The sequence below is a fragment of the Prosopis cineraria genome, unplaced genomic scaffold (assembly GCF_029017545.1).
Source record: "Prosopis cineraria cultivar Desert tree isolate PC_DT_omini unplaced genomic scaffold, ASM2901754v1 PC10, whole genome shotgun sequence".
In the NCBI taxonomy this organism is placed as follows: Eukaryota; Viridiplantae; Streptophyta; class Magnoliopsida; order Fabales; family Fabaceae; genus Prosopis; species Prosopis cineraria.
This window is the reverse complement of record NW_026555341.1, coordinates 32,951,884-32,973,083: the sequence shown is the minus strand read 5'-3', so window position 1 is coordinate 32,973,083 and position 21,200 is coordinate 32,951,884. Positions and strand designations below refer to the sequence as shown.

General features: G+C 35.5%; 3 protein-coding genes across 3 annotated transcripts; 1 reads left to right on the top strand and 2 right to left on the bottom strand.

The window, feature by feature from the left end:
- The first annotated feature begins 304 nt into the window (after positions 1-304).
- On the top strand, positions 305-6,288 carry LOC129284580 (phosphate transporter PHO1 homolog 1). The gene is made up of 14 exons (XM_054920095.1): positions 305-883; positions 984-1,275; positions 1,567-1,942; positions 2,047-2,095; positions 2,187-2,258; positions 2,596-2,725; positions 3,437-3,560; positions 3,676-3,925; positions 4,013-4,117; positions 4,352-4,396; positions 4,507-4,659; positions 4,753-5,031; positions 5,510-5,646; positions 5,773-6,288. The coding sequence occupies exons 1-14, from the start codon at positions 557-559 to the stop codon at positions 5,861-5,863; spliced, it is 2,430 nt and encodes an 809-aa protein (XP_054776070.1). The 5' UTR covers positions 305-556; the 3' UTR covers positions 5,864-6,288.
- A 2,514-nt stretch (positions 6,289-8,802) lies between these two features.
- Positions 8,803-9,877, bottom strand: LOC129284348 (lysine-rich arabinogalactan protein 19). The gene is made up of 2 exons (XM_054919797.1): positions 9,173-9,877; positions 8,803-9,071 (listed from the first exon to the last, which is right to left on the bottom strand). The coding sequence occupies exons 1-2, from the start codon at positions 9,833-9,835 to the stop codon at positions 8,985-8,987; spliced, it is 750 nt and encodes a 249-aa protein (XP_054775772.1). The 5' UTR covers positions 9,836-9,877; the 3' UTR covers positions 8,803-8,984.
- A 1,221-nt stretch (positions 9,878-11,098) lies between these two features.
- LOC129322094 (tRNA(adenine(34)) deaminase, chloroplastic) lies at positions 11,099-19,006 on the bottom strand. The gene is given in 6 exon segments (XM_054968138.1): positions 11,099-11,744; positions 13,362-13,489; positions 13,771-13,858; positions 13,932-15,949; positions 15,952-17,377; positions 18,669-19,006. Coding segments are annotated over 5 exon segments (3,873 nt in total). The 5' UTR covers positions 17,314-17,377; positions 18,669-19,006; the 3' UTR covers positions 11,099-11,467.
- Between the last annotated feature and the right edge of the window lie 2,194 nt (positions 19,007-21,200).

Sequence of the window (21,200 nt, the reverse complement as noted above, 5' to 3'; positions counted from 1 at the left end):
GATGAGGGAGAGTGGAGATCAATATGAAAATAATTGAGACTTTTTTACTTATCCTGAATTAGTGGAAATCTTGCTGGTCTAATTGGAGGAAGCTTTTGTGTGGTAGCAGAAGATTTTAGCCAATAAATTTCACTTTGCACAAATGATCAAAACTCTTAAAAACTTATAGGCCACATCCACCTTAAGAAATATAATCATCTCACAAAATCCCACTTGGCCTTCCAAAGTATGCTCTTACTGCTACTAAAGGCCCTTTCTCTCTACATGCATTTTGACAGCAACATTTGTCCCCACAGCCAATCCACCACTTTAAATTCACCACCATTTCAAAATCTTCTTCATGACAGCCATGTTAGCCGAGAAGTAATCATAGTCCGGCTGTGGCAGTGGCGGATGGTTGGTTACTTTTCCGGCGAACCTTGCTAGCCACCACTTACCTTGCCAAAATTCCAAGTGGAGAAGCATAGGATGATGATGCTACAAGTGCTTGTAAGGATATTTTGGAATGTGCTCCCGAGAATCAGTACCAAATGCCTTTTTCCTTGCTCCATAAATAATGTCAGCATGGCCTTCCATTGAACAATCATCACAAGGAAACACACAACTTCTCTCAGAGATACAACACTCACCAACTCTTTGTGAAGAGAAAACAACAGACAAGATGGTCAAGTTCTCAAGGCAGTTTGACGGTCAGCTCATTCCAGAATGGAAAGATGCTTTCGTTGATTACTGGCAACTCAAGAAGGACCTCAAGAAAATTCACCTCCTTAATGAAAATACCAACAATACACCCAAGAATCGCCAATCTTCCCTCTTTTCATCACTAAAAAACTACTCTCTATTTGGCAATCACCAACGTAATAGAGACCATGGACCAATTCATGTACTGCTTTTATTTCCCCCAGAACATGATTGATTCTGTTCAACTATAAGTTCTGTGTAAACTGAGTCATGATGGAACTTGTTGTGGTCTTTTTTAACAGGTTCATCGGAAACTTGCTGGTTCAGCTTGTAAGGGAGACATGTATGAGACAGAACTGCTTGAGCAATTTGCTGATACTGATGCTACTAAAGAATTCTTTGCATGTCTAGATCAACAGCTAAACAAGGTGAATAAGTTTTACAGAACAAAGGAGGAAGATTTCATTGGCAGAGGTGAGTCCTTGAAGAAGCAAATGGACCTTCTCCTTGAGCTCAAATCTGAATTCAACAAGAAAGCATGCTCTTCACAAGACTCCAAGGAAGACCAGTCCATATCATGCACGTTCTCTTCTGGTAAATACTTAATAAAACTTCTCTTTCTTTTTGTGAACTATTTCTTAGAACTAGCAGGTGAGATGTCACATTCCCTGTTTTCATTTGTGGACCTATATGCTTTTGTATATGTAACCTGCATCAAAGATGATTGATTTCTGAGTTATTTTCACATGGGTATTTATTTAACTGGTTCATATTGCTTTCAGTCGAGGAAAAATATGGGAAAAATTATTTCTTGAGAAATCATTTTAAAAAAATATTAATGAGAAAAAATAGTACATCGTCTGATGCTGTGTTTTTTGGGAACAGAGGAGGACTCTGTCAGGAGCAGAGCAGAGCAGGAGGAAATGCAGGACAATTCTGCAGATGATTCAGAGAAAGATGAAGCAAGAAAATCAGTTCAGATGAATAAAGAAGATGGGAAGCTGAGGACAATGTCTGGCCATATGGTTAGCAGCCGAGGCAACAATGTGAGGATAAACATTCCCTTGACCACACCTTCTCGTACCTTTTCTGCAATTAGTTACCTCGTACGAGAAGATTTGAACCAGTCATCAAGGAAATGTGGTCCAGATGGTGGTAATAAGCTTCATCTCAACAAAACAAAGTTGCATCATGCAGAAAAAATGATCAAAAGAGGTCTTCTTGAGCTCTATAAAGGCCTAGGATACCTCAAAGTTTATAGGTACGGTGCCTAATTTCATTGGCCTGGTATAGACCTTATTGTTCAATGAAAATAAATTTTAAGATGGGAAAATCTTGTGTCTTTCTCATGATGTTGATTTTCAGGAACCTGAACATGCTTGCATTTGTCAAGATTCTGAAGAAGTTTGACAAGGTATGTGAATTAGATGGCCTCAAAATTCAAGTATTTTAAGTTTGGTTTATATGATTGATTAGTAAACATTTAAAAAAAAAAAATCTTTCAGGTCACTGAAAAGGAAATTCTTCCCATTTATCTCAAGGTGGTGGAGAGTTCTTATTTCAACAGCTCAGACAAGGTAAATCAAAGCATTTTTAATTTCATCTCTTATAGGTCATTAAGACTTCCAATTTAGTCCCTCGATAATCATCTCACGCCTCAATTTGAGTTTTCCATAGATATTTAACTCACAACATGGAAACAAACTCTGATGAAAAGTTATTATGGCACTATATTATGACAAGAATCAGTATGTTGTTGGCCACTAGTTATCCTGAAAGTTCACCGACAACCTCGAGTGGCCAATGTTCCCAAGGTTCATGCCTGAGCCACAAGATGGCCTAAGGATTTGCTTGTCTGTCACTTGTTCAAGTTTTGAGCCAATTATGTTTTCTGATTAGCATCAGAAATGACAGGTGATGAAGTTGGCCGACGAAGTTGAGGATTTGTTCATGAAAAACTTTGCCCAAAATGATAGAAGGAAGGCCATGAAATACCTTAGACCAACTCAGCGTCGAGAATCTCATGCTGTGACTTTCTTCATTGGTAAGCCAAATATTTTTGTGGTGTCTATCTAGCTTATTTGGAAATCACCAATTTTGTTGACATGCCAAACGATATTTCATACTTAAAATTATATAATGAATGAAATCAAAAAAGAGATCACTGAAATAATTTAATCTGGTGTGTTTCCCCCTCACTTTTCTATTTTTGTCTTTTGTGATCAATCATTTTGGTGGAGAGAGCTTTTAAGGGTTGTTTTTGTTTGCTTTGTGAGCATTAGTGTTTAAAGGAAACACAAAATGGACCCATTAAGGCACTAGGTTCACAAAAGACTTGTCTAGTTTTAGGTGAATGGGAAATACAGGTCCCATCTTTTTCTGCTAGGTGTACGAGCCACTATGACCGTACAAAGAATGAAATAAAAGGACCATCAAAAGGTACAGTGAAGGATTTCAACCTCTCTAATTGGCTTCCACTGAGACCTCCCTTTGTTGCAGTTATAGTGACTAATCACAGCCTCAAATATCATCAAATCCTATGAAAAAGTTAAAACTGATAAATGCTACTTTTCAGGGTCTAGTAAACATTTGGCAATCCTATCAACTTCACTTTTAACTCATGCAACTTATCTCTGTTGACTAGTCAACTTAACAATATATTGTTGAGAGGACTGAAATGAACCAAAAAAGTATAAATCAAGTTTATTTATATATTATTTACATGTAATTTACTGTAATTTTCAAATGAAATCAGGGTTATTTGCCGGATGCCTGTTAGCACTTTTAGCTGGATATGTGGTAATGGCTCATATAACTGGACTGTACCGAAGAGAACAACAAACTTCAGTCTACATGGAAACTGTCTATCCTGTACTTAGGTAAGTAAAACATATTCGTTGCTATATATGGAAATTCATTTATATTATCTAAACCTTTAACTGTATTACATATGATCAAAAGGAACCAGCTTGACTTGGTGTTTCTCTTTTGCAGTATGTTCAGCCTCATGTTTCTGCACTTTTTCCTATATGGTTGCAACAAATTTGCTTGGAGAAAGACTCGTATAAACTACAGCTTCATTTTTGAGCTGTCCCCTGCAAAGGAACTTAAGTATAGAGATGTGTTTTTGATTTGTACTGTGGCTATGACTGCTGTGGTTGGAGTTATGTTTCTTCATTTGACTCTTCTCGCAAAGGGATATTCTTATGCCCAAGTTCAAGCTATTCCTGGCCTACTTTTACTGGTAATTTCTTTGCCAAATTTCACCTTCACATTGTTTTTCTTGAAGCAGCCAAGGCTTAAGATTTTATTATGTTGAATAACTCTGCAGGTCTTCTTACTAGTACTGGTTTGCCCCTTCAACATTATCTACCTGTCAAGCCGTTACCGTTTCCTTTCTGTAATAAGGAACATTGTTTTGTCACCACTTTACGAGGTAAAGTGCTTTCACTTGCTAGGTATAAATATTGTATCAGCTGACTCTTCAATGATCTGTCAAAAGACTCAGCAAAATGTGTTTCATAAAGTCAAATTTGTGGACTACATACTTCGTTTTATTTTGTATTTCCTAGTTCTTAGAATATCATAATACTGCATAAAACAGTGATACCATTCCTTAACATGTATTATGTTTAACACAGCGTTATCTCCTTCTCTATTGTCTCTTCAGGTTGTGATGCTGGATTTCTTCATGGCTGATCAACTCTGTAGTCAGGTAGTGTTTTATTTTCATGGAGAATACAAGAGAAGACGTCAATTTAATTTTCTTTTAGTAGAAGAAACCAACTATATACTTTCTGATAATTGTACCTTTTTCCTGTACAGGTTCCAATGCTCAGGAACCTTGAGTATATAGCATGTTACTACATGACTGGGAGCTACAAAACTCAGGACTATGGCTACTGCATGAGGGCTAAGCACTACAGAGATCTTGCTTATGCAGTCTCATTCCTACCCTATTACTGGAGGGCTATGCAGGTAAAAGATGAACATGACTTTGTTTATTTGAATCCAATAATAGTTTAGAAATGAATAGAACTGATTTACTGGTTTTGTTTTGTTTCTTTGCAGTGTGCTAGGAGATGGTTTGATGAAGGACAGACAAGCCACCTAGTGAATTTAGGGAAATATGTATCAGCAATGTTGGCAGCAGTTGCTAAATTTGCTTATGAGAAAGATGCAAGTGTTGGATGGCTATGTGTTGTTGTGATCATATCAAGTGCAGCCACTGTGTACCAATTATATTGGGACTTTGTAAAAGACTGGGGTTTGCTCCAATTCAACTCCAAGAACCCTTGGCTAAGGAATGAACTAATGCTTCGCCGAAAATTCATTTACTACTTATCCATGGTACTTATCAGACCCCTCTCTCTCGCTATACTAAAAGAGCCTGGGGCCTGAAGGTTTAGAGTTCGAGTTCGAGTTCAAGTTCAAGTTCGTCTTTGTCAAAATTAACTAAGAAAAAAAGAGTTTGATTTGTCTTTAATATTTCTTAACATGTCCTTGGAAAAGCTTTGGACTAGTCAGCTTATGATCCTTAGTCCAAGAAATTAGAAGTTGAAGATAAAAATGCTACTTAGTGGAGAATAAAAATATTCTAGTCAAAATAATAAATGCTGACAAAGAAGCCATTATACAAGTTAAAAGTGAGATTCTTAAACTAGTGCAAGGAAGAGATAAGATAGCAGCAGAGAATTTGATGTTGTCTTTCTATGGTTTATTAGACATTAAGGGAAACAACAGGTTATGATTTCTTTTCATGTTACAATCCCGGGCCCTCCTAAATCTGATCATAACCATGAGAAATCTTTGGTGGAAATTTATGCAGGGACTAAACCTTATTCTGAGGCTTGCCTGGTTGCAAACTGTTGTCCATTCGAGTTTTGAGAATGTCGATTATCGAGTAACAAGCTTCTTTTTAGCGTCTCTTGAGGTCATCAGACGAGGACTATGGAATTTCTACAGGTGACCTTCACTTGTCTAAACATCACTAATTTGTCTGGTTCATCGGAAAATTTCTGTGTCACATTCAATCATATGAAGTTTGGTCTAACAAGCAAAAATACAATAATAAAACTTTGAATGGTTCAGGTTGGAGAATGAGCATCTGAACAACGCTGGCAAGTTTAGAGCAGTGAAGACAGTGCCACTTCCATTTCATGAAGTGGATGAGGAAGACTAAAAGTAATAACAATAAACATAACAATGCAAATTGGCGCATATGTGTTGCTGAAGAATCTGATTCCATTCATTCAGTACAGAGAGTTAGTACTTGTCCTCATTCTTCTTCAAGTTGATGTAACACAGACCAACTTGCTGAATTATTTTGTCCCCCTGCGCTGGGAGATTTGTTGATTTCATCATTCTTAGGATTCATAAGGTTGTAATCAGATGGTGCAAGGAGCCATAAAAATTCACTAAAGCAGGTGTGAACACCGCACCATCTGAAACACCAACTTGAATGAGTTTTTATTGACTCTGTTATAAAGTCAGTTAGTAGTACCTAAGAAATTCTCCAATCTGTACACAATTTTTCTAGGACATTGAATAGAAAATTTCTGAGAAAGTTCAGTTCCACTTTATTTCCTCCTAATGCTTTCTTTCTTCCATTCTGTTTTTTCCCCATTCATGCTGATGCATTATTTTTCTGGTAAATAAGTTAAAAATGGTAAGTGACAGAATATGAATGTATAGTTTTGAACTACAAAATATGACAGAGCTTAGTGCTAAGCTGACCATATAATCTGGTCAAGGACATAACATATCCACATCTGGAACATAGTGATAGAGGTAAAAGAGAAATAGAGACTAAGAAATAGTAATTTGACTCACAAGACCCCATTACATCTTTTAGATCTTATTTATAGAGATATTTAGCATATTCCTAAATTACCCTTTTTCCACCTAACTCTCGTAATTACCCTTTACTATTCCTTATTCCCATATATTACCTAGTATTCACACAGGAAAATTCTTGTGGCAGGGTCTTAAGTATAAGATTTGAACATAGTATATTTAACTACACATCACATGCTTGCCAGTTTGGTTTTCCTATAACTAAGTAAATCCAATGTCATTAGAAAGTATGATTTTTTTTATAACTTAATTATTGGAAGTTTAGAACATTATGTGAAACCCCGTCATTATCATGAAAGGAGGTTGATTGCACTTCTTTGCCTGGTCAGCTCGTTTGATTTTGTGTTTTCAAAATTTACTTCTGTTTGTAAAAAAAAAAAAAAAAGGTTTGGATAAGTATTTTAAATTTAAATATTTCTAAGAGTGTTCTTATTTTATTTTTCGTTTTTAGAACAAAAAATTAAAAAAAATCTCAGAGCTATTTTTCAGGTTTTTTTTTTGTTTTTAAAACAATTACATTTGACTGTTGAAAATTACAATTGCTTATGGTCAACTAATATTATAGGTCATCACCATTAATCACTAGCATTCACTACTATTGATCAATTTTTTGACTTTAAAATTGTTTTCAATTTAATAAAATTAAATATATTTTATTTTTATTTTTATTTTTTTCAAAAAAACAATTTTTAGAAAGTGGTTTACAAAATAGTTTAAAATGAAAAATGAAAACAAAATCAGACAACACCTAAGATGAATTATACTAATACTATTTACAGTTTGTGACTCTTTGTGCCATATATGTTTTTATTGATACAATTGAAAGGGATGAAAGGGGGAAAAAACAGAAAGAAAAGCTTAAAAACTAAGCAACAAAGAATGTGGCTTTGCTTGCAATTCATGACCGATTTGTGATGAGACAAAACAACAGAACTTGTGTCCTTGTCTATTATTCATGAGAAACATATCTAAGTGAAGACTTTTCTTCAAAGTTTTAAATAAATAAATTATTATCCAACGCTTGTATTAACGCACTTTCCAAACATAAACACGTTAGATTTTAACTAACATCAATTGATCATCTAATACTTTTTGAAGGATAATCATGAACAAAAATACAAATTTTATTACCCCATTTAGATTCATACCATTAAATTAGTTTGTTTTTTCAACATAAAATGTGAATACATGACGTGAATGATTAGCAACACATCTTTAAAAATAATAATAATAATCAATGGCAGCAGTATAAATTATAAAATAATAAAGTTAGCTTTGAGTATCTATTTTCCTCTCTTGAGCCAACCTTCCTTTCATCAGATTCTGCAGGTAAAATAACATGTGGACACAAGGCTCATGTACTTATATTTATATTGTAACGTAAAAAACTAATTAATATACACGAGTGTGTTTCAAAAAGCTTCAAGTTCCAAGACACGCAATTATTTTCCAACTGCATTTGAATCCATTAACTATTTGCCTTTAAAAAAAGACCAAATATCACTCCAAGCCCCTATATTTTAACTGTATGTTGTTTTTGGTCTCTGTAGTTTACTTTCATAATTTCATATCCTTTTTTAATTTCTCCATCGAAAATATCTGTCCCTCATGAGATGGCTCAACCAGTGTTAATTTTGTGAAGATGACCTTCACCCCGTTAAACCCATTAGATAACTAGGAAGCTGACCGAGAAAAAAATTATAAATTTGTCTGATTAAGAATTTGATATGATTAAAGAAACAGAATATGGAATATCACTATCTTAAAATGACAACCCACATGTTAGAGGGAGAAGAAGAGCATCAAAGGAACATGAAGGCTCATTCAAAAAAAAAAAAAGGAACATAAAGGCGTTGGCTCTCAGCAAAATTAGCATTGTTTGGACAGTGCAGGGTTCTTTTGAGTTTTTTTTTTTTTTTTAACAAAAGGATTAACATTGTAAACAGAGTAAATAAAAGGGATAAAAAACCATGAAAACAAATTACAGGGGGCTAAAAATAAAATCTAATTAAAGTATAGGGACCTGAAGTGGTATTTAAAAAAAAATAAGAAAAGCTTTTTTATCTTGGGTACATTTGATGATTCTTCTTGGTATAATTATTGATAATGATCATCTCTCACTGCTTTTCCACCTCCACTTACAGATCCACTCGTTGATTATCATGTAAAGAAACGTAACGTCGGTTCACAGAATATGAGATCGACTTTGATCTGATGATCATGAACACTGTTATTTACATTTCTGCATAGTTTTGTTCAACTAACTGATTCAAAAATTCGTATTCATTAAAATGTGGAACCCAAGTTACAAATGGATACGATAAAGAGAGAAAGAAAGAATGCCAAATAGGTGTAATAATAGCTCATTATTCATCTCTATACATGAGAAAATGATTGATCACTTCGCAAACCAAACAACTTAATTTCTGTAAGTGAATCCATTCTCACTATATCAGAATGCCTATCAAAATGGCAATAGCAGCTCCAGACACCGCAAACTTTCTTCCCTGATGCAGGTACGATGATGCCCCATTCTGTGAAACAAAACATAGAAAAATATGATTAATTTTCATAAACAATGAAGAAAACAAGTAATGGAAATGTTTAAATGATCAAAGAGTAAGCAAGACATTACCAGATTTAGACTAGGGGATGGAGCTGGTGTAACTAGAGTATCCTCTGCTGTTGCCTTGGATGGTGGGGCCGGCGGGCTTTGGGCGACTGCTGGAGCCGGCGCCGGCGCTTGATGTCTGTGCTTGTGTCTATGTCTTCTTCTCTTGTGTTTAGAAGGAGCAGGTGCTGGTGTCTCTATCACTGGCGTTGGAGCTGGAATTGGTGGTGGCAGTGAAGGTGCAGGAACAGGTGCTGGCTTCACCGGTGCTGGAGCCGGTGCCTTAACCGGAACCGGCGCCGGAGGAGGTGTTTGGGCTGGTGTAGGAGCCACCGTTGGTGGTGGAGGTGAAGTTGGAGCTGGTGGAGGCACTGTGGGAGGTGAGACAGGTGGTGGAGTAGCTGGTGGTGGGGTTGCTGGGGGTGGAGTCTGAGGCGGTGGGGTTGCTGGGGGTAAAGCCGGAGCAGCTGCCTTCGGAGCTGGTGATGTCACCGGAGGAGGAGTTGCCGGCGGCTGTGTGGTGGTAGTAGGAGGAGGAGTTGCAGCTGCAGCTGGAGGTTGTGGAGTGGGCAATGTGGGTGAGGAAGGTGAAGAAGCTGGTGATTGAGCATTGAGACAAGGTAATGAAGTGAATGAGAGGCAAGCAAGAGCTAATAAGAAAACTGAGAATGTTGCAGAAGCAGCCATTGTAGGAGAAGAAGGATGGTGGAAACAGGAAGGAGGGTTGTTAGTTATTTATGGAGTCTGAAGAAGAAGAGAAAGGAATAGCTTTGGAAGGTTGTGACTTCTTGTGAGGGTCATTTGCTGGCAGAAGGAGAGATGTAGCCTTCATAGAGCAGTGATATTTGACATTTCTACTAATGACCTGATAATGTAGGTTTGAAAATTGACGTGTTGTACCATGAACTGTTTTCTTCTCAAATCAACTAAAATTTTGTTCCGACAACAGGGTTCTTCTGAAATTAATCAATTTGTCTTTCAATTTTATATCCTTTGTTGAAAAACTTCCAAATTTTAAGCAAATCACATTTGATGAAAAAAAAAAAAAAGAGGAAGAATGATAATAAAGTTTCAAAAGAGATAATTAATGGTAGTTAGGTTATGATAAAAAAATTTTGAAAAATAACTTATAAATATTAATTTACATAGTTGTAAACGAGAATTTTAATTGCAAACTTAAAGTTACATTTAGAATTTAAATATTTTATATATAATTAAAACTCTTGAATTTGCAGTTATTTGAATTGTTATTTACAACTTGTTTCTTTCTAAAAAATTGTTGAGAATCTAATTATTAGTAGTTAGAAAAACTTATATACTTAACTTTACATGCTTAATATATTTTAAGTATTTGTTTCTCGTTAAATCAAAATATGTGAATCTTTTATAGATTATTTATTTTATAATAAACTCTTGTTGTTAATTATATAAACATATTAAGATTCATTTATTATGATGATTGATTGATATATATATATATTAAAAATAGAAAATTAAGTACATAAGTTTTATGTATCATTAATTCCCTATGTCATTCTTCCTTAAAAAAAGAAGTAATCTTCAATAAAGTTATATACATTTTTGAATAGATTCCTTATTCCAAAGAAAGGGGGGGGGAGAACCCTCAAGGACTGAGTATAGATGAGCATGTAATTTGAACAATATTATTAATTTATTTTAACTTTTTTAAACATGTCAGAATTCAGAACTCAGAAGCATGCAACATCAGTTTAATTAATAACCTAGACGCATGAAAATAGAATAAAATCATTCATCAAAGTGACATTGGTACCCACCACACCTAACCGCCGCAGTTTTTGATGACTAAGGTTTTGTTTAAATGATTGTAATGCTTCTTTGTGTTTTTACGCAAACAAACTTTTGAATCAATGCATTGTTGTTAAGAAGGTAAAATGTCGGGTAAAGATTGAAGAGAGAGGAAAGATAGGATGACATAAGAAAAATGGAATTAAAGTAAGGTTACATTATTGAAAACAATATCTTACCTACCATTTCTACATTTGACCTATATGTCAGTACTCTGTCTCTATCATTCCGTTAATCTCTGATGTTCTAAGGCACTAATGTGACTTTAAAGTATCATCAACCCTTAAATATTTCTACACAGTTCCAGAATCATCTTCCCTGTAATTGAAAAACAAGGTGGGAGTGAGGTTACAACGACTAGAATTAATGAGATCCTGGATACATCACTTTTCACTATGATCTCATACCATGCTTGAACAATTTATTGAGATGCCAAACAGGAATGGAAGGAGTGTATAATATATATATACATATATTTATGCATATCTGATCTTACAAGCAAAACATCATGTGGAAAATGCCATGCATTTTGTGGAGAAGTTTGGATGGATGATGGTGAGAAGTAGGAAGGCGAGATGATTGGCTTGATTGAGGTGGCGATGGTTCTCTCTTCTTTTTCCTTCTCAGCTGAAAGAATTGCTGCATCACTTCTGCACATTCTGAGGCCAACACTCCTCTTCTTATGTTCATTTTTGGATGAAAAGGATGAACTGGGGCAGGTGGCTTTTCTTTTGTTTCTGATCCATTTTCTCCTCCATCAGGAAAAAGACTGCAAAAACCATATAAGAGTTCAAGTTGCGCATGTCCCACCAGTGAAAATACTCACTTTTGATGCTTAAATTTTTTGGCTTCAAGACAATTCCCAAAAGAAGATTCAGTTCCGGTCAGGAAATAAATGGAAAATTATCCCATGCTTAAATCCCATCAAAAGAATATTTTATGACATACAACCATAAATGGTTCTGATAAAAAAGCAAACTGGCAGGAATGCTACAACGACAAAGTACATTGACAACGGATTAGTATCCAGAAAAGTCATCTACATAACGTATCATTAGCCAGAACTATCATGTTCTATTGGCCTATTCAAGAAACTTTTTAATGTATAAGTGAATCTAGCATCCCAAAATAAGACAGTGAACACAACGTAATTGAAAACTAAGACAATCTGATCAATGCATAATCAATTTATCAAAGGATGATAATGGAATAAGAAAGGGCAAAAAGGGATAAACTGGGTTATTTGGTTATATCAAAAGGGTAAATATAAGTAGGCAGGTTCAAGAACGAAGCATTTTGACAACGGGTGTATACCAAGAATGCCACCTACAGAGCACATTTTTTAGGCGAAGCTGTTATGTTCAATACAGTTCTATCACCACTCAGTAATACACAATCCCAAAACAATAAATATATTATAGTGTACTTAAAAATTTAGCAAACTTTACATTATAGGTATAATCAATATGTTATGCCACATCGAGAGGCCACATTGGTAGAGTATGATTTATAAGTTAGTTGGGCATCTTCCCCTTACAAGGTGCCTTTTAGGGGTGAGTTCTGTCTAAAGGACTTGTGGTCGTGACATTAGTGCTCTCGCTGAGAGTCGCCATTCGTGGAAAGGGCTGCACACGGAAGGGTTGGCCGGCCAGAGGCTGAGTGTAGTGCTGTGGAGGGTGAGCCATCGCAGACACCGACTCTTGAGGGGTGGGCTATGTTATGAGTCACACATCAAGAGGCCATATTAGTAGAGTGTGATTTATAAGTCAGCTAGACACCCTCCCCTTTTGATGATCAGGGCATTTACCTTGAGACTCCTAACGTTAAGGAGAAAGAAACAAGCAGTTAGAGTTGCTGTAAGGTTGCTATAGGTCCGGGCTATAAGGGTAGTATTGGAGACTGTGAGCGTTACTTTTGGACTTATATTAGTGGTTGGAGTCTCCTAGCAGAAATCAAGTCATATTTTGTATCTTGAGTGGGAGGAGAGACTAGCTCTCAAAAACTAAAGGGCATGCTTGATAGCATTGCAGTGTTATTGTTCTGTTTGGATGCTTTGGTTGTTTTAGAGAATAGAGTTTGTTTTGAATCAGTGGAGTGATTTTGTAACACTAATTTAGTCTTTTAAAATTATTAATATCAAACTTCAGCATTTCCCTAGAGCTGTTGCTATTTCATCATTGTTATTTCTGCATTTTTTATGTATTAGAACAACAGGGTTCCATCACAATATAACCATGCATGATAAGGAAATCAAACAAGTGTAAAGACCGAATTGCATTGTGATATTATACCCATAAAGAGTGGCAAGTGCAGATGAATAATAAAAACTCTTATAACCCTTGCAACCACATGAAGAGTACAGAGAGGAAGTCCGTGCTTGGCATACCTAACCCAGCTACCATCAGCACCAAGAAGCTTATTAGGAGCTCCCCATACAAGAGTATCAATTCTTGCCTGAAGAATGGCACCAGCACACATTGGACAGGGTTCAAGCGTAACATAAAGTGTAGTGCCCTGCAAATGGATAAATTGTGTCCTCAAAGAAGTTAGCCATCCTTATTTTTTAAGTGGAAAATATAATAATAGGTATCTGCAGTCGAAAAATAAGATATCTTTAAGTATCATCAATAAAAGGATGGTGGGATTAATCCAAACTGGGAGGATTTAAAATTTTAGGGAACAGATATCAACACAGCTTAAGCTAGCCATACTATTAAAAATAATGGAGAAGAAACATATAATAAACACAAAAAATATTCTGAAATATCTATTATACTTTGACACTGAAAACTTACTGCAAGTCTCCATGTCCGCAGAAGATTCGAAGCTTCCCTTATACAAATCATCTCTGCATGAGCTGTAGAGTCTCGTAACTCTTCCACCCTGAAACAATATACTGATATAAATAACAATGCTAAGGCAATTACAAAAGATAAGAACATTCCTTAACACATACAAGTTGCATCCCCGGGAAATAATCTTCCCATCCCGCACAAGGACAGCACCAACAGGCACCTCCCATGTATCAGCAGCTTTCTTGGCTTCCACGAGTGCTTCCCTCATAAATATCTCGTCCATCCTCCGTTGCTCAAGTTCAAGTTTATAAGCTTCTTCCCACTCATCAAACCTGTCTTTTGTGACTGGCTTGTTCCTTTGAAGTTTCCTTTGCTTCAATTCCACATCCTTTTTCGCTGTGACAGATATTTCAGTCTGTTTTGAAGCAAAGGGATCCTCCATCCACCACAGAGACTCAGTTCTACCAGTATTTACAATTTCTTCTACAAAAGGAGGCCTAGCAGGTAGAACTGTTGATGATTCCATGGTTTCAGCACCTGATGTACTGATTTGCAAATCCTTTCCATCTTCAGTCCAACTAGCATTTTCCTCTCCAGAAGCAAAGGAGATGCCTATAGACGTCGATCCACTCCCCACCTCATTTGGAGAAGATGACGTACCAACCTCGAGATGTTCTCCTTTGTCCCTCAATTTCAAAGTTTCAAACACATCTCCCTCACTTTGTACATTAGATTTTTGAGGTTGATATCGGTCAGAAGTTGTAGCTTGTGATTGCACGCTTGTTCTTTCCTCTGTTACTTTACTTTTACTGGTTTCTTCATGCTCCTGGCCAGAAAACCATGTGTCACTATCAGACTTGTTTAATGAGTTTCTTTCACCTGATCTTGCAGCTGAAGTGGAGGCATCAGCACGTGAATGCCACCATAGTCGAACAATATCTGAAATAATTCCCCATAGGGTCCTACCTGTTCTCTTGACAATTGAGTTCTCTGTCACAAGACTGGCCTCTGCTTCTTCAGCCGGTGGACTTTGCTTAATAGATGATTCTGGTTCATCCCACATCTCATCAGAAGGTCCTTTGGCCCCAGAGAAACCAGAGGAGCGACTTGAATCACGCTCCCTTGACTTAGAGACTTTTTGAGTACCCTGCTGCCCCCCACTGTAAATCTGATTCTTCTCATCTTCAGTGGACAATTTGGTTCCAGTAATTTCCATTTCTTGTGTCTCATTTGTGACTTCATGCCTGGCCTTCTGAACAAACTCATCCACAATCTGTTTGGAGGATTCCTCTAAGCGATATGCTGAAGCCAGAGCATCCTCAGGGGCTATAATATTTGAAGGGTCACTATAAACCTGACTACTTCCATATGTAGAACATGGTTCATATCGCAAAGCTAGAATTCCTCCTGAATTGGTACACAAGACAGATGAGCCACTTTCTGAAGTATTGGGGCAGACCTCTGGGATTGAAGTTCTGGGGTTGAGTTCATCACCGGCAAAGCCTCTTCTCATCAATTGAGATGAGGAAGGAATGAACACTGCATCTGAACTACTTTCACCACCTTCTACCAATATAACATATTGTTTTCTACCCTCAGAAACTAAGTTCAATGATTCTTGAGAGCTGCAAGCTTCTTTTGAGATATTTTCATCTGAGATTGATTGGCATGTGTGTGGATGGGCCTTGCTGCTTGAATTGAACTGCGTAATTCTTTTATCAGTCTGGCAATAACTTTCTCTTGTGTTAACAACTGATGTCAAGTTACTATTTTTTATCAACCTTACCTCATCACAAACTCTTTGAGATCTTGAAACTAGCTTTTCATCACTGGCATGAACTTCTGAAACAGAGCGTACAAGTTCAGATTGTTTCCTACTATGAGGTGACCTTGTATCTGTTCCGGGTTGTATCCCTTTGACATCCAAATACAAGTTTAACGTCTCTTCCTGGTTCTTTATTCTATTACTAGACTTCAATGTGGAGGCAGTTTCAACATTACTCTCCTGGACTGGCGATAATTCAGATAGTTGAAATTTTCTTCTCCCTTCAACTTGTGTAATGATTTTGTCCCCTTTTTGGTATTGACGCTCCTCCATATTCCCAACCAAACTATGAATTGAAGTTTTGTCCTCTTCAAGGCTCTTTATCCTAGTATTCAACATACTTTTTGAATCTTCAATTTTGACTTTTCAATGTTTTTCTGGTAATTCCTACTCAGCACATCCTTTCTAGCGCTAGAGCCAACAAAACTTTTTCGTTCATCATTTTTTTCCTGGAAGAGTTTTCCTGATATCTCTAGGTTCCCTTCCCTGCCACCAAATGTGTTTTGCAATTTTGAAGAATTTTCAGCTTCAGGACCACCATTCTCTCCTATTTCTGAAGATTGATACCTTCTTCTGTTTTCAGTTTGAATATGGTCCTCTCTTCCTTTCTTATGTGAACTTCTAATCAAAGATGAAGTATCATCCTCATTTTCAAATTGCTTGTGGGATATGGTGGCTTTCCCATAACCAGATTCATGCCTCCTAGACACTCTTGGATGCATACCTTGGGGTTCTTTCCCTGACTCTATCTCTTCTGTTACCTTCATCAGCTTCTTCTCAGACTTCTTTCTTAGACTGCAATCAATATCAGCACGAAATGTAGTTCTTTCCTGGTTTGAAAGTCCCTCCAGCTTCTCTGAGTCATTTCTTTGCCTGTTGAATTCTTCCCTCATTTGTTCCTCCACATGACATGTTTTGTCCTCCTCATGCTTCTCTTCAACTTCCAGATCACTACCAATATCTCCTGAAGATGAAAAGGAATAATAAGATGAGCAACTAGAAAAATCTCTTCGTTTCCCATGGCATTCACCTTTTGCAACAGCTTTCTTTTCTTCATTGTGCTTTTTGTGCTCTTTCTTCAAGTCTACTGTCAAGGTCTCCGGGTGCTTCAGATTTCCCTTCTTCACTTCTTGCTTACCTAAATTCAGATTTCTCTCTCTACTTCCATTTTTCCTTTTCTTCTCTGTATCCAACTTCTTAAATGAAGATACATTCTTTCCACCCGTACCAGTAAAATTTCCATCTGCTTCCTCACTCAGTAAGTTGAGAACTGATTCAGCATCATCGGAACCAAAAGAATGGTTAGTTTCACTCTCTTTCTCCGAAACTGTGCAAAAACACCTTTGATATATTCTCCTCTTACTTCTGTTAGGAACACTTCTCTCACTGAATGAGCAATCAAACTCATAACAATCTCTATGGAGACCATAAGCTGCAAGCTGGGAGAAATATGGGTCTCTACCACCCAAAATCAACCTTCTTGACGCCGATAATTGAAGTAAAGTGGATTGTCTCAACCCAAATAGAAGACTAGGGTTCAGGGGTACTCTACAGGTGAAGAGTGCACAGCAATCACAACAACCACAAAATGATGAGCGGTGTGATGGGACCCTATCAAATCTTTCATACGACAAGTTTGAGTAATCATTGAAGGATAAAGAGAAGGAATGTTTACTCCTAATTGCATATATCGTGGAGCTAAAATATGAGTTGTGCATGCCTGTTTTTGTCTTCCCTCAAAAAGAGGGAAAGCTTGCTTTGCTGAATCAAGGGTCCTCTGAGCTACAGTGAAACCACGTAACATTGCATCAGCAAGAAATGTTCATATGAGAGAAGATAACTGAGCAGAATTTGATAGGATTAGCAATAAGCTATTCAATCTCCTAAGTTCTAATTCAGGAATCAGAATAATCAGCCAAGTAAATTCCTTAAAGAGCAAACACTAGGATTATTTTACACTTCACCAAGCCCTTTCTGCAGCATCCAATGCGGTACCAGGTACTATCAATCAATATATAGCTCAATAGATTATAAAGATTGGTGTGGTTCATCAATTAATCTAAGCATCAAGGAAATAACAAAAATTAAACTTCAAATCAGCTAATAGCAAATAACATAACTACAGGAGGTAGCAAAAATAATGCTTTCATCACAGTTGCTTTACCTATATCATTACATTACCCAAAAAAAAAAAAACAACAACAAAAGAATCCCCAGCTCACGAAAACAAATCCATCTTGTAATCCAAAGGGAAAACAGATTGCCATGCCGCACAATTAAGCGAAAAGAACCCAAAGCATCTCTTAACTTTATTTAGGACTCCTGATGCAAATAAAATTCATTCAATGATATTCAACATTGAGCAAGAAAGGATAATATTTACAAATCCATCCAATATATTCACATGTTTATGATCAAGTTTCACAGGAGTTCACGCCCAAATCACTAGCAAACTCATCCTTAGACACTTGGATTTCTCACCAAATCCCAACCTAGAATAGTAACATATTATTGCGCGATAGTAAAGTTGTCTTGGTTCCACATAAAGCCATCAAAGCAACAGATCAGAGACAATAGCATTACATCCTTCCACCGAAATTATTATTGCAAAATCCATTTGAAACAGAAAAGCATATCATTCCCTACAAAGCACAACAATGTAATAATTATTATCGAAGAAAATATTGATGTCGTCTTGTTAAGAAACCAGTGCGGTAGTGCCAACAGAAATCCCCAAAATTTAATGTCACTCAACCACCATCAATAACGAATTACAACTTTTCACTTCAATTTAGTCCTTTCGATTAAACCAAGTATAACCCTGTTTCACATTCAGTAACTCAATGGAGCTCCCACGCAGGTGCGAGAAGTAAAATTGGCAAATAAAGAAACTTTATGACCAAACTCAAACATCAGCAAATCCGCCGGGCCCCACACACTGTCCAGCTTATTCCCACTCCCACTACCCATTGGCATAGGGTCTGGCTGATAGCACATTTCATGAATCAATGATGAGAGAAAATAACAAGAAAACTGAGAAATCGCTACAGGTATCTAAAGAGAGCAACTATACCAAATCAAAAACGTGACTTTTGATGAGAGTTAAATAGCAGAGACAAACATGCAACAGAGTTCAGAGACTGCCAACTGAACGGAGATGGCTTTCTGTTCTAGCAAGTGAAGATTGGCGGCGAAGGAGCTGACATTTTTGGATCTGGAAGTTGGAGCGTGAGAGTGGAATTTTGTGTGCTAATTCGACTTCGACAAAAGAAATGAAAGGAATAGCTTGAAGATTCATTGTATTGAGAAGAAGGACGCTCTTGACCGCAGAGCTGATCTGCGAAAGAGATGAATGGATTGTGTGATTAGGCCAGCCGAAACAGTGGACTGAACAAAGCAATGCCAATCCGCCATCATCAAAGATTTCCTTGGGCGATGCAATAGTCAAGAGATAATTATTAATTATTAATTATAAATCAATTAATACATGCTTTGTATTAGGATTATGAATTTTTAACAAAGTTATCATTAAAAGTATTTAAACTATTGGATCAACAACCTTCTCAGAAATAAATTAATGACAATGTTAATATAAGTTTTAGTATAAAATATAAAAATCTATACCGAGTTAAATTATTCATAAAGTACAAAACATGTAACCCATAATTTCATGTGATGTAGTATGTTAACATGCCATCTCTTAAAAAATATAACGTATTTTTTAAAAAGTTAGATATTAAAAATATATGATATTTTAGTCTTTAAAGGTGTAATTATTATTTTTTTTAAATGTTTCTATTGATAGTGACTTTATATTTATTATAAAATATTTAATAAGATTAAATATAAAAATATAGAGTTTGAAAGTGAGTAATTATTTTATTAAAGAGTGAAATTTAATTAAAATACCTTATTTTTTAATAAAGGGAGTAATGTTTACATTCGAATGTCCATGAAGAACGCAACAAAACGTTTACATGAATTCAATTAAGAATCTCCTCAAGTTTTATGTTGGATCAAGTCAACAACTTTAATAGCCTTATGTTTGGCAATTTTAGAAAAGTGAAAAAATGTTAAACATTGGTTTTGACGATTGTAAAATGAAAAAATTTATATTTTACAGGTTTATTATTTAAAAATTAATAGTTTGTAAAGGAATTGAGTCTCTTTGTATTATATTCTGACTCTTGTGTTTCATTCTTAATAGGCACTTTTATTTTAAATAAGTGTCTTATTTTTAAATAGTCAAGAAACACCTAAATACCTCTCATATTTTTTCTTAAAGCGTTTTTTTTTCTAAAAATTAAGTATTTAACTTGATCTTAACTTCTTAAGGACTCTAGATATTGCTTGAAAGGTATCTTAATTGATCTTAGAATCAAAAATAAAAATCTGAGAGCCTTTGTAATTTTTTATGTAAAACGGTCCTTATTTTGGAATAACAATTTTATTCTGAAATAGCTTATTCTTAAGTGTGTCTCTTGTTCCCATTTACCCACTCTTTTACTTATTCAGAAATAGCTTATCTGGGCTATTATTATTCAAGAATAGTGGCTTTCCTTTAAATCCATTCTCGATAAGTCTTTCATAATATCTTATTCAAAAATAACTTATTTAAGAATAGCTTATTTGAAAATAACTTATTCAAAAATAGCTTATTTAGGAATAACTTATTTGGCAATACTTCTCTTATTCTCGAATAAAGACTTCTAGATCAACATATGCATAAACATCTTTTGATATGCGTTCCTTACTTTGAAAGAGCCCTCTCTATATTTTTGTTGAGTTGTTCTTTATTATTTTGAAATAAGATGTCTTATTTTGAAACAAGCACGAAGAATCATGCTCTGTTTTTTGCATTTGTCACATAGCAATTTCAAAACTCTCTCTATTCCTTTTCTTTCACTTTATGAGTATTGTGTTGGGTGTTGGCTATTTAATCTTCCTAAAATCATTCTAAATACAATTTTGTATTGGATTAAACACTTATTAATCTTATTCTAGAAATCTTTATTCTTAAATAGCTTCACTCTTTTAAAATAATTTCTCACTTACTTTGTTAAAACATTTAATGCAAAGAGACATTACTTTTCTTACTTGCTGTAAGAGAGAAAACTCTACCATAAAGTACTATTTTATTGCCTCGTTTCGGAAAAAGTTCAAAAGAGGGAAAACAATGATTATAACAGCTATATTCATAAGTTTAATGGATCATTTATAGAGCTCAACTATAAATTGAAGCATTTCATAAGAAGATGAATAAGAACACATACAAACATACAAATTTTTAAGTTTGTATTCATTACAAGTAAACTTCATTGATTATATATTAACTTTAAAGAAAATATTTGATAGAAGTAATTCAATTTTAAACTTACTCTATTCACATCTATTTTTTTTTTTCAAAATAGAGTATTTAAACTCGAGAAATTTAAAAGGGATATATCATTCCCTTTATAAGAAGAGTGATTCAACATTAGCGTGAGTATAAAATTGTATTGAGGCTGCCAAGAATTTAAATTAATCTTAGTGGAGTTAGTGAAGAAAATTTAAAATGATATGTGAGGACTAAGTATGGCTTAAATGGTTAGAGTTGAACCAGACA